Source organism: Dreissena polymorpha, chromosome 8, assembly GCF_020536995.1.
Source record: "Dreissena polymorpha isolate Duluth1 chromosome 8, UMN_Dpol_1.0, whole genome shotgun sequence".
In the NCBI taxonomy this organism is placed as follows: Eukaryota; Metazoa; Mollusca; class Bivalvia; order Myida; family Dreissenidae; genus Dreissena; species Dreissena polymorpha.
The window spans coordinates 17,820,733-17,834,492 of NC_068362.1; the positions used below are offsets into that span (position 1 = coordinate 17,820,733).

The following is a 13,760-nucleotide window of genomic DNA, read 5'->3' on the forward strand; positions in this document are numbered from 1 at the left end:
CCTCGTACAAAGAAACCAACGTATCAAGGAGCCTTATTAATGAAACACATGATCCTCGTACAAAGAAACCAACGTATAAAGGAGCCTTATAAATGGAACACATGATCCTCGTACAAAGAAACCAACATATCAAGGAGCCTTATTAATGGAACACATGATCCTCGTACAAAGAAACCAACATATCAAGGAGCCTTATTAATGGAACACATGATCCTCGTACAAAGAAACCAACGTATCAAGGAGCCTTATTAATGGAACACATGATCCTCGTACAAAGAAACCAACGTATAAAGGAGCCTTATTCATGGAACACATGATCCTCGTACAAAGAAACCAACGTATCAAGGAGCCTTATTAATGGAACACATGATCCTCGTACAAAGAAACCAACGTATAAAGGAGCCTTATAAATGGAACACATGATCCTCGTACAAAGAAACCAACATATCAAGGAGCCTTATTTATGGAACACATGATCCTTGTACAAAGAAACCAACATATCAAGGAGCCTTATTAACGGAACACATGATCCTCGTACAAAGAAACCAACATATCAAGGAGCCTTATTAATGGAACACATGATCCTCGTACAAAGAAACCAACAGTATCAAGGAGCCTTTTCTGCAAAAACTGGGCTAAATGCAATTGCTTTCCATGTACAATGTCATCCAAGATTACCATGTGCAGTCGGTACAGACTTCTCTGTGACAACACTTGCTGCTTTCATGCATTGCACAGGCTAATCTGGGTTGACACATTACGCACATGAGCAGAGTTTCCCTACAACGAGGCTCCAATAACGCCATGAATCTCCTTCCTACCTGAGGGTGTGTGACTTGAGCTCCGGCGAGAGGCCTGGTTTGGGGTCTGTGCAGGGCTTGGGGGCTCGAGTATGTCCCGGTACTTGGACACCATCAGCACAGAGGTGAAGTACACAATGGCTAGGGCCAGGAACTGGGCATGCTTAGTCTCCTCCTGAAGTGTTAGGTCAACAGTAGAGATTTAGAAAAAGGCCAGTTACAATTTAACACTTCAGCATTGCTTAAAATGTCACTCTACAACTGAAGTTTAATTCAAGAGCAAAGGTTGAGAAAGGCCCAGTGACACTTTTTTACTTTAATATTGTTTAACAAGACATTTTAAGTTTTGTGTGAAAGAGAAACAAGAGCACCACAAAACAGGTGCCAACACTCGGCTGCGGGCGCAGTTTTGAATAAATGAAAGCATGTCAGAATTTTTTTTTTTTTTAAGGGGTCACAGTGACCTGGACCTTTGACCAAGAGACCCAAAAATGGGTGTGGCGTGTAGAACTCATCAAGGAGCATCTACCTATGAAAATTTAAAGTTGTAGGTGGAAGCACTTTGATTATAGAGCCAATGTTAAGGTTTTAACAGCGGACGCCGAACAGCGGACAACGAGTTGGCTCTGACAATACCTTGAGTTTTCTCCTAAAACAGCCAAGCTAAAAATTATATGAAATACATTTCTATCAACTACAGTGGCGTTAACATTTACTGCCGGAAGTTTAGCTGAGCATAATCAAATGTAAGTCCCATTTCAACTGCAACAAGATGTGTTTGTGAAACACAATGTCCCCCTATATGACGTTTGACCTTGTAGGATGACCTTGACCCTTTACCACTCAAAATGTGCAGCTCCATGAGATACACATGCATTTCAAATATAAAATTGCTAGCTTCAATATTGCAGAAGTGATATTACATGAGCAATTTTGACCCATATATTTGACCTTGAAGGATGACCTTGACCTTGACCTTTCACCACTCAAAATGTGCAGCTCCATGAGATACACATGCATGCCGAATATCAAGTTGCTATCTTCAATATTGCAAAAATATTCATAAAATTAGCGATTTGGGCCACATATATTTGACCTCTGACCTTGAAGGATGACCTTGACCTTTCACCGCTCAAAATGTGCAGCTCCATGAGATACACATGCATGCCAAATATCAAGTTGCTATCTTCAATATTGCAAAAGTACTCATAAAATGAGCGATTTTGGCCACATATATTTGACATCTGACTTTGAAGGATGACCTTGACCTTGACCTTTCACCACTCAAAATGTGCAGCTCCATGAGATACACATGCATGCCAAATATCAAGTTGCTATCTTAAATATTGAAATACTGCAAAAGTGTACATTAAATGAGCGATTTTGACCCATATATTTGCCCTTTGACCTTGAAGGATGACCTTGACCTTGACCTTTCACCACTCAAAATGTGCAGCTCCGTAAGATACATATGCATGCCAAATATCAAGTTCCTATCTTCAATATTGCAAAAGTTATTGCAAATGTTAAAGTTGGCGCAAACCAACCAACCAACCAACCAACAGACCAACCAACCAACAGACAAACAGACAGGGAAAAAAAAAAAATATCCCCCACTACTATAGTGGGGGACATAAAAATATTTTTCCAGAAAATCAACATAAACATCATGCTTATAAAGATGGTAATTTAATGTGCCTTGTTTTTGAATACTGGGCTTAACTTATCTGCTAAAAATGTCTTCCCAGATTAGGCTGCGTAGTCAACACAGGCTTATCAGGGACAACATTTTCCACCGACTCCTTCCTTACATGAAAAATACCATAAAAGCAGAAAGTGTCGTCCTTGATTAGCCTGTGCAGACAGCACAGGCTAATCTGGGACGACTCTACCCACATGCACTTGGACCAGTTTTCTGAGACCAAGGTTCAAATGATACAGACCACATCTCGGTAAACAACGGCTCTCAGTCTGTTGATATCCATGTCTTGGAGAAGCTTGTCAAAATCCTTCACTGGCGATACAGCTTCATTGAGGTTTTCTACAATGTTCTGAAATAACATTAAAATACTTATCTTATCTGTGAACAACTTATTGTTAAATACATAATATGGGATGGGCTCGACGAGAGTAATTTCTTAACAAAATAGCACGTAAATTTAATTGAAACAAAACAAGCTAAATATCAATCTTCATGACCATCTTAGTGTACACCAATGTGCCAACTAACGTATGTTTGATTGGGCCTTTTCATCTTCAAAACGATGACATATTGTTCTGATGAAGAGATTCTAGGAGTTAACTGGTATTAAGATACACCAGCATATTGTGAAAGCATGATTGATTTATTGAAAAAACTGTCCATATCAACCTGCAGGGCTGTTTTTCCTTAACATAGGGGACATCAGCTAAAATTTCAAGGTAACATACAATCTAAGAAATTCTTTCAAAACATTAAATATTCCAATTAACCTGATCTTAACCAGTATGTTTCATTTCCATATCTTATTTCTCTTCCCAAATCTAAAAGCGATAATACTTTCCCCTAAAACAATGTTTAAGGGTCAATCCACAAGCGTTGAAATAACACCCTGACCGGAACAAAGTCTGTATAATTTTATAAGGCAAAAAATTAGAACACAGAGAAAATACCATCAATAAATGCAAACCATTAAGCCTACCCTCTGTGTAGGATGAGATCCGTCAATTAGCGCCTGTATTGGGTCCGTGGTGCCATTTGCCGTCCGGCTGTCACTGCGAAAGGCGAGAGGATGGGCGGAGCTAGAGGGAGTCGGTGGTGTTCGTGGCATGGCACGTTGACGCACCTCCAGACTGTTACGCACTGCTGCTGTACAGACTGAAAGAATACAAGCACCTTATTATATGGTTTGCTTTACATATATATCATATCGACCTTTGAAATTATTTATACTAAAACAAGAGATGTGTTTGTCAGAAACACAATGCCCCCTATTGTGCCGCTTTGAAGCCATATATTTGATCTATGACCTTGAATGATGACCTTGACCTTTCACCACTCAAAATGTGCAGGTTAATGAGATACACATGCATGCCAGATATCAAGTTGCTATCTTCAATATTGCAAAAGTTATGGGCAATGTTAAAGTTTTCGGACGAACGGACTGACTGACAGGCAGTTCAAATGCTTAATGCCACCCTACCAGGGGCATAAAAAGACTTCCTTTAAACAAAAAATTCTATAAAAGTGAAAAGTGTTGTCCTTGATAAGCATGTGTAAGGCTATATGTTTCCTTCAGAGACCATGTTTTGCTTGCAAGGCTATATGTTTCCTTCAGAGACCATGTTTTGCTTGCAAGGATTATGACTGTTTTCATGGAACAGTTGTTTACGATCCTAATTTCTTGGAATCAAATCTCTTTAACCTTTTCCCACTCAGAAGCAAAGTGAAAATGGCTTTTGCAACCAGCATAAAACCAGAACAGCCTGCGAGTAACTTGCAGTCTGTCCAGGTTTTATGCTGTTTGCTGCTCATCAGTATCTAAGGGTTGACAATTAAGCTTTTAAAACTTGAATCTAGTAAGAATGGTCTTAAATTCAATTTAACTTTCTAAGGGACTACAAATACGTCAAAAAACCTATCTAAGTGCTAAAGGGTTAAGAGAGCATTCACATCACCTAAAAGTGCAACCAATTCATTAGTTATGCACAAGCATGCATAATTGCTGCAAACATCAGTAAGCATGTCTGAAATTAATCTTAATTATGACAGACAAAAGCAATCTTAGCAACTTATTTACATCATCCATTTATTTTATTTAATATTTTGCAGGCAATTAATCGATTATGATCATTGATTGAGATTGATGCAAACACTTACAACAATTTATATTACGTTTTATGATAAATAATGTCCCTATTTAGAGGCATCTGTAAATATTTTGAGATGGAACTAGGTCCTGAAATCTTAATCTATTTTTATTATGGTGTCATATATGTCAAAAGTTTGTTTCATGCTAGTCCAAATTTAGAAGGACTTCTGATTTTCCTCTGACAATCAAATATAAATTGTTTCAAATCAAGGTATACAATGTTTAAATCATTCATTTTTTATTTTATAATTCCAAGACCATCTTAACACGCAAGTGTAACAAGCATTATGTGAAATTCTGACTTACAATGCATGCAATCTCTCAGTAAATCATAACGGCAATGAATTTGTCTGAGCTTAAAAGTGGAACAACCACTTATGCTCTGGTTGTCTTCCATCAATAATGACATAAGTTGCAACTTATTGAAGAAGGTTCAGAAACTGTAAAGGGGCCAATGATATCAGCCTCAGTCTAGGAAAAATGGTCTTAATGCATGTGAGTTAACCCTTTGCATGCTTGGAAATTTGTCGTCTGCTAAAATGTCGTCTGCTGAATTTCTAAAGTTAGCATTTTCTTCAATTTTTTTTCAAAGAATACTATCAGACTAGCAAACAGTTTGGATCCTGATGAGACGCCACGTTCTGTGGCGTCTCATCTGGATCCAAACTGTTTGCAAAGGCCTTCAAAATTCGGTTCCAGCACTGAAAGGGTTAAATGTCTTCACTGATTCAGCCTATGCAATTTCACAGGCTTATCAGGAATGACAGTTTCCGCATAAACTTGTCTAAAAGAGCCTTCCATTAGATGCACAGTGGCTAATCTGGTAGTTCTTCTTGAATGCTCTTAGCTTTAATAACTACATACGTACAGCTCAGAGTTCTTCTTGTTAACCTATTTTTTAATGTAATTTTTTTTATGTCTCACATATATCTATGAAATCGAGTTCAATCAACCTGATACATCGTAACAAACACAATATATGCTATCACCAACATCAATTTGCGAGTGATTTGTGGAGAAATGGTGAAATACTTAAACCAAAAACTTTATACAAAAACCTTTTTAATAAAACGAAAGCCGGAGTTTTGAATTGACGATTCAATCTATCTAACGGATGTTCCGGAGATAGTCGGTATATAACAATTTGTTGATTAGACAAGGGATATATCTCTTCGAGGATTCAGGAGATAGACGATGGGTATTTTCAAATTCGGAATACTCAGCTTTGTCCATTGCAAAAACATACACATTTAAATGAACCGTTGACATGTTTGAAACTTTGGAATAATATCAATATTATGCCAGCATACCATATTATGTAAGTTGTTTTAATTTGCGCATTATGGATATATTTACGATCAATTTGTGTTTATTTGTGCCAGAAAATAGTATTTGTGGCTAATATTTCCAAGTTAAGTCCAGACTAGATTCCTGGCGGCATCTTTACATGAATAAACGTGTAATCAGTGCAACTTCCAGCGACCCGGAGGGTCAATAGCTGGGAGTTGGATTATTGCAACTAGCTAATCTGGGATGACACTTTACACAAGCACATGGAGACCAGTTGGATTATTGCAACTAGCTAATCTGGGATGACACTTTACACAAGCACATTGAGACCAGTTGGATTATTGACCAGTCGCCAGCTGTCAATCAAACTCACGAAATAATCAATCAGATTTCGTTTATTGCGGCCACATGGTCCGACAAACAAAGACTGTCGGAGTAATGGATAAAGCATTTTATGAAAACACAACTTAGTGGGCGGAGCGATCTCGCATTTGGCGACTGGTCAATTGCAACTAGCTAATCTGGGATGACACTTTACACTAGCACAAGACCTGTTGGATTATTGCAACTAGCTTATCTGGGATGACTCTTTACACAAGCACAAGACCCGTTGGATTATTGCAACTAGCTAATCTGGGATGACACTTTACACAAGCACATTGAGACCAGTTGGATTATTGACCAGTCGCCAGCTGTCAATCAAACTCACGAAATAATCAATCAGATTTCGTTTATTGCGGCCACATGGTCCGACAAACAAAGACTGTCGGAGTAATGGATAAAGCATTTTATGAAAACACAACTTAGTGGGCGGAGCGATCTCGCATTTGGCGACTGGTCCATTGCAACTAGCTAATCTGGGATGACACTTTACACAAGCACAAGACCCGTTGGATTATTGCAACTAGCTTATCTGGGATGACACTTTACACAAGCACATTGAGACCAGTTGGATTATTGCAACTAGCTAATCTGGCATGACACTTTACATAAGCACATGGAGACCCGTTGGATTATTGCAACTAGCTAATCTGGGATGACACTTAACACAAGCACATTGAGACCAGTTGAATTATTGCTACTAGCTAATCTGGGATGACACTTTACACAAGCACATTGAGACCAGTTGAATTATTGCAACTAGCTAATCTGGGATGACACTTTACACAAGCACATTGAGACCAGTTGGATTATTGCAACTAGCTAATCTGGGATGACACTTTACACAAGCACATTGAGACCAGTTGGATTATTGCAACTAGCTAATCTGGGATGATTCTTAACACAAGCACATTGGACCAGTTGGACCAGAACAAGGCTCATATGATTATTATATGAATATAATTCTAATGGACAGAGGCCAAGGTTAGTTATTATATGAATACAATTCTAATGGACAGAGGCCAAGGTTATTTATTATAAAAATATAATTCTAATGGACAGAGGCCAAGGTTAGTTATTATATGAATACAAGGGCTGTTTGTAAAACATGCATGCCCCCCATATGGGCTGTCAGTTGTAGTGACAGCCATTGTGTGGATACGTTTTTTGTCACTGTGACCTTGACCTTTGACCTAATGTAAGTTATCATCCGGAAACCATTGTAAAATTTCGAGTCACTGTGACCTTGACCTTTGACCTAGTGACCTGAAAATCAATAGGGGTCATCTGCAAGTCATGATCAAGGGGGGAGTGAGCGAGGGGGTATAATGTGGGGTGTGGTAATCTATTAGATGTTTAAAAAAACAAAAACAAATTGGGGGGGGGGGCTGGGGAGGGGGGGGGGTAGGGGGTGGTAGGGGGGAGTGAGAGGGGGGTATAATGTGGGGTGTGGTAATTTATGAGATGTTTAAAAAAAAATTGGGGGCGCCGGGGAGGTAGGGGGGTTGGGAGGGTGAGAGGGGGTATAATGTGGGGTTTGGTAATTTATAAGATGTTTAAAAAAAAAAAAAAATTTGGGCGGGGGTGGGGGAGGGGGGGGGGGTAGGGGGGGGGGGGGGTAGGGGGGAGTGAAGGGGGGGTATAATGTGGTGTGTTGTAATTTATTAGATGTTTAAAAAATAAAAAAAATTGGGGGGGGGGGTGGGGGGTTTATAATGTGGTGTGTGGTAATTTATAAGATGTTTTAAAAAAATAGGGGTGGGTGGGGGGTAGGGGGGTGAGAGGGGGATATAATGTGGTAATTTATTAGATGTTTAAAAAAAATGGGGGGTGGGCGGGGGGGTAGGGGGGGTCGGGGGAGTGAGAGGGGGGTCATAATGTGTGATGTTGTGGTAATTTATTAGATGTTTAAAAATAAAAATAAAATTTGGGGGGGGGGGGGGGTGGGGGGGTGGGGGGGGGGTGGGGGGGGTGGGGGTGAGAGGGGGGTATAATGTGGGATGGGGAAATTATAAGATGTTAAAAAAACGTTTTTTTTTGGGGGGGGTGGGGGTATGGAGGGATGGGTGGAATAGGGGAGGTGGGGGTGAGAGGGGGGTATAATGTGGGGTGTGGTAATTTATTAGATGTTTAAAAAATGGGGGGGGGGGGGGGGGTGGGGGGTAGGGGGGTAAGGGGGGAGTGAGAGGGGGGTATAATGTGGTGTGTGGTAATTTATTAATGTTTAAAAAAAATGGGGGGGTGGGGGGGGGGGTGTAGGGGGTGGTGGTGGTGGGGTTGTAGGGGGTGAGAGGGAAGTATAATGTGGGGTGTGGTAATTTATAAGAAGTTTAAAAAAAAATTGGGGGGGGGGTGGGGGAGTTGGAGGTGGGGGTGAGAGGGGGGTATAATGTGGGGTGTGTGGTAATTTATTAGATGTTTAAAACAAGAGCACCGCCTTGCGGGTGCCAGACCGCTCATCTATTTTCTTTTTAAAGGTGAAGGGACTCTCATTTTCAATCACAAAGGAGGTAGGGGTGGAGTGAAGAGGGGTGTTATAGTGTTGGGTTGTGGACATTTATTACATTATCTTCCAAAAAAGCGAAAAAAAAAAAAAAAAAAAAAAATTCGATCGGGGGGGGGGGGGGGGGGGGGGTTGGGGGGGCGATGGGGGGGGGGGTGGTATTTTTTAGGTGCGATGGTTTGACGGTATTTCAAACATAACCGTTTTTTAAAAAAATGGGGGGGGGGTATTATAGTGTGAGGGTGTGGTGGTAATTTGTGAGATGATCTTAAAATTTTAGCAAAATTTAATAATTTGACCTTGAGAGTCAAGGTCATTTAAAGGTCAAGGTAAAATTCAACTTGCCAGGTACAGTAACCTCATGATAGCATGAAAGTATTTGAAGTTTGAAAGCAATAGCCTTGATACTTAAGAAGTAAAGTGGATCAAAACACAAAATTTAACCATATATTAAAAGTTACTAAGTCAAAAAAGGGCCATAATTCCGTAACAATGACAACCAGAGTTATGCAACTTGTCCTTTTACTGTACCCTTATGATAGTTTGTGAGTGTTCCAAGTATGAAAGCAATATCTATGATACTTTAGGGGTAAAGTGGACCAAAACATAAATCTTAACCAAATTTTCAATTTTCTAAGTATAAAGGGCCCATAATTCCGTCCAAATGCCAGTCAGAGTTACATAACTTTGCCTGCACGGTCCCCTTAGGATAGTTCTTAAGTGTTGCAAGTATGAAAGCAATAGCTTTGATACTGTAGGAATAAAGTGGACCTACCACAAAACTTAATCAAATTTTCAATTTTCTAAGTATAAAAAGGGCACATAATTCTGTCAAAATGCCAGTCAGAGTTACATTACTTTGCCTGCACAGTCCCCTTATGATAGTTAGTAAGTGTTGCAAGTATGAAAGCAATAGCTTTGATGCTTAAGGAATAAAATGGACCTAAACACAAAACTGAACCAAAATTTTCAATTTTCTAAGTATAAAAAGGGCACATAATTCTGTCAAAATGCACGCCAGAGTTATCTAACTTTGCCTGCCCAGTCCCCTCATGATAGTAAGTAAGTGTACCAAGTTTGAATGCAATAGCATTGATACTTACTGAGAAAAGTGGACCTAAACGCAAAACTTAACCAAAATTTTCAATTTTCTAAGTATAAAAAGGGCACATAATTCTGTCAAAATGCACGCCAGAGTTATCTAACTTTGCCTGCCCAGTCCCCTCATGATAGTAAGTAAGTGTACCAAGTTTGAATGCAATAGCATTGATACTTTTTGAGAAAAGTGGACCTAAACGCAAAACTTAACCGGACGCCGACGCCAACGCCAACGCCGACGCCAACGCCAAGGTGATGACAATAGCTCATAATTTTTTTTCAAAAAATAGATGAGCTAAAAAATATTTTATGTGTTTTTTTTTGGGGGTGGGGGGTAGGTGGATAGGGGGGAGTGAGAGGGGGGTATAATGTGGTGTGTGGTAATTTGTTAGATGTTTAAAAAAATATTTGGGGGGGTGGGGGCTGGGGGGGGGGGGGGTAGGGGGGTATAATGTGGGGTGGGGTAATTTATAAGATGTTTAAAAAAAAATCGGGGGGGGGGGGGGGTTTGGGGGTAGGGGGGGGGGTTAGAGGGGGTATAATGTGGGGGGTGGTAATTTATTAGATGTTTAAAGAAAAATATTTTTGGGTGGGGGGGCGGTGGGGGGGGGGGGGTAGAGGGGTGGGGGGTGAGAGGGGGGTATAATGTGGGGTGGGATAATTTATTAGATGTTTTAAAAAAAATGGGGGAGGGTAGGGGGGGGGGCGGGGGGTGAGAGGGGGGTATAATGTGGGGTGTGGTAATTTATTAGATGATATTTAACAAAACAAAAAAAATGGGGGAGGTTGGGGGAGGGGGAAGGGATTCTGGTAGGGGCGTGAGGTATTGTTTGGGTGGAATCCATTGTAGGTATTCAGGTAAGTGTTGTTTTGTCAAAGAAATAATAAAATGTGATCATAAAAAATAACAAATGATCTCACACTGACATGAACATATAGCCTCTATTTATTAAACATGAAATTTAAACTTATTTCATTTGTTTCCCCTGTATATAAGAAAGATATAATAGTGTATTACCTCCCCTGTTCTGCTTATATTTATATTAATCAACAAAATTAAACATTAACACAATATTTAATATACAAAATATACACAAAATCTCATATTCTGATAATATTTTTACTGATCCACTTTATTTTACTCAAAGGATAATGTTTCATTGGACTGATAATTATAGATTTAGGATTACAGACCAGTTGCTTCAGTTATATTGTTTAGAGTTCGCCCTGTTGGCCGCCTATGCGTTCTTGAGTTATCATCCAAAAACCATTTTACTATTTCGGGTCACCGTAACCTTGACCTTTGACCTAGTGACCTCAAAATCAATAGGGGTCATCTGCGAGTCATGATCAATGTACCTATGAAGTTTCATGATCCTAGGCCCAAGCGTTCTTGAGTTATCATCCGGAAATCACCTGGTGGACAGACCGACCGACCCACCGACAGACCGACATGAGCAAAGCAATATACCCCCTCTTCTTCGAAGGGGGGCATAAATATAAGTGCATGTATGCATGTATTGAATCTGCTAGAGGATATATGTGCTTGACAGTGGATGTTTAAATTGGGCATCAACTGAGACAATACCTGTAGCACAATGGAGTCTTTAAAGACTTAAACATCACAGTCAAGAGTAATATTAAACTGAAGGTCACGAGGTAGTTGACATTGTCACAAATATCAACCATATGCAAGATTAGCTAGTGTTTTAAATTATTGATTTTATCAAATATCAAGTTTTAAATTGTAGTAAAAATAATTCATAAAAAATATAACATTGCAAAATACTTTGATAAAGACTGAAGAGAAGCAGGGTAGTCCCAAAGGATAGATACTTTACAGTGGGGACATGATACTTCTCACATTGTCATCTTCATGACCCCAAGTCTGATCTTGACCTTGAAATTGTGTGAATGCCTGTTCCCTTCTGCACCTTGCCTTCATGTAATACACATTTAAGGCCTGTGTCATAAAAACCCTTTTAAATGAAACGGAAGATATGCAACTGACACAACTATGAAGACTCAAGCTTTCAACCCTACAGTGAGGTCTTAACCTTTAGCTGGTGTGACTTAAGCCATGTGCACAGAGTCTAAATAACCTAAACATTAAAGCTAAGCAAATCATGAATGAGATATAAGAGAGATGAACAGACGAAGGCCATTGCTTCATCCCCTTTAGGTTTTGCAAGGGAATTTAAACAAGAGCATCGCATAACGGGTGCCAACGCTCTGCTGCGGGTGCAGTTTTGAACAAGAAACCGTCGGAGATGGGTGATGCTCTCCAAAGGTTTTTTTGTCACAATATTGCACTATATACTCAGATAAAAGATAACGTCTTGAGGGCACAGTAGTTGGGTGGACAAGAATTGTTTATAGAAAATTTCAAAGGGCCATAACTCTTTGAAAAATCATCCGACCAGAACCCGCTGATAATATGCACATCTCCTCTTGGTAGTAAAGCTTCCCATAAAGTTTGATTGAATTCCGGTCATTAGTTGCTGAGAAATAGTCCGGACAAGAATTGCACTATATGTACAGTTAATGGAAAATTTCAAAGGGCCATAACTCTGTGAAAAATCATCAGACCAGAACCCGCTGATAATATGCACATCTCCTCTTGGTAGTGAAGCTTCCCATAAAGTTTCATTGAATTACGGTCATAAGTTGCTGAGAAATAGTCCGGACAAGAATTGCACTATATGTACAGTTAATGGAAAATTTCAAAGGGACATAACTCTGTGAAAAATCATCCTACCAGAACCCGCTGATAATATGCACATCTCCTCTTGGCAGTGAAGCTTCCCATAAAGTTTCATTGAATTCCAGTCATTAGTTGCTGAGAAATAGCCCGGACAAAAATTGTGCACGGACGGACGGACAGACGAAGCAGGGATTATATGCTCCCCCCAAAATAAATTTTGGGGGAGCATAATAAATGAAAGCTTGTCAGAAATAATTTTTTTTAGAGGTCACAGTGACCTTGACCTTTGACCTAGTGACCCAAGAATGGGTGTGATGTGTAGAACTCATCATGGTGCACCTACATAGGAAGTTTCAAAGTTGTAGGTGGAAGCACTTAGACTTTAGAGCAAATGTAAAGGCTTTATAACGACGCCGGCAGACAGCGGACAACACTACGAGCTGGCTATGACAATACCTTGGGTTTTCTCCGAAATCAGCCAAGCTAATAATCTATCAACGATAGCTGGTAAGGATTTTAAATTGCAGCATCAAATAACTTAAAAGGTCAGTCCTAAACAGCATACCCAGTCTAAGACACTGTCTGAGGATTCCACCAGACGGCATGTTTTTCTCTTGCTCTAGCTCAGCGAAGTTTGTCGAGCTTGCAAACACAAGGATGTCTGTGAGGTTCATGATTCTCAGCAGGATGGACACTGCCTGCTCAATGCTTAGGCCTTGAGTGGGCTCCAGGATCTCCACTTCTCCCTGTAACCAGCGGCAAAAAGGGAGGTTATTATATGGGTAAATTTTTATCAGAGGGAACAACAAAAATGTGCTTTCGGTTACAAAGTAAGCTAATGGTTTTAATACAACTACTATCTACAAAACAAGCAAACCATTATAAGAAATCTAGTAGTATATGATATGTGAAAAATATTGAGGTACCAGGTATTAAAGCTATTTCTGAAAATATTTTATTGACCACATGTCCGTACTTAATGTAGGCGTGAAGATGTGAAGATGACATGTTTAAATGCTTAATTACACACACACATTTAATTTGACCACTCATGAAATAATTATAGGTTATTAGACGTTTCACTGTACAATACGGAGATATATTTGGACAAGCACACAGTTTGACGTCATATT

At 39.7% G+C, this 13,760-nt stretch overlaps 1 protein-coding gene across 3 annotated transcripts in view; it reads right to left on the minus strand.

Moving 5' to 3' along the window:
• Positions 1–13,760, minus strand: part of LOC127841632 (neurobeachin-like) — a 232,466-nt gene that overhangs the window by 129,638 nt on the left and 89,068 nt on the right. For all 3 annotated transcript variants that reach the window (XM_052370615.1, XM_052370614.1, XM_052370616.1), the window contains 4 exons: positions 13,193–13,373; positions 3,482–3,657; positions 2,744–2,851; positions 822–975 (listed from right to left, as the gene is read on the minus strand). In XM_052370615.1, coding sequence (XP_052226575.1) covers positions 822–975; positions 2,744–2,851; positions 3,482–3,657; positions 13,193–13,373 — 619 coding nt within the window. The remainder of the gene's footprint in view (positions 1–821; positions 976–2,743; positions 2,852–3,481; positions 3,658–13,192; positions 13,374–13,760) is intronic.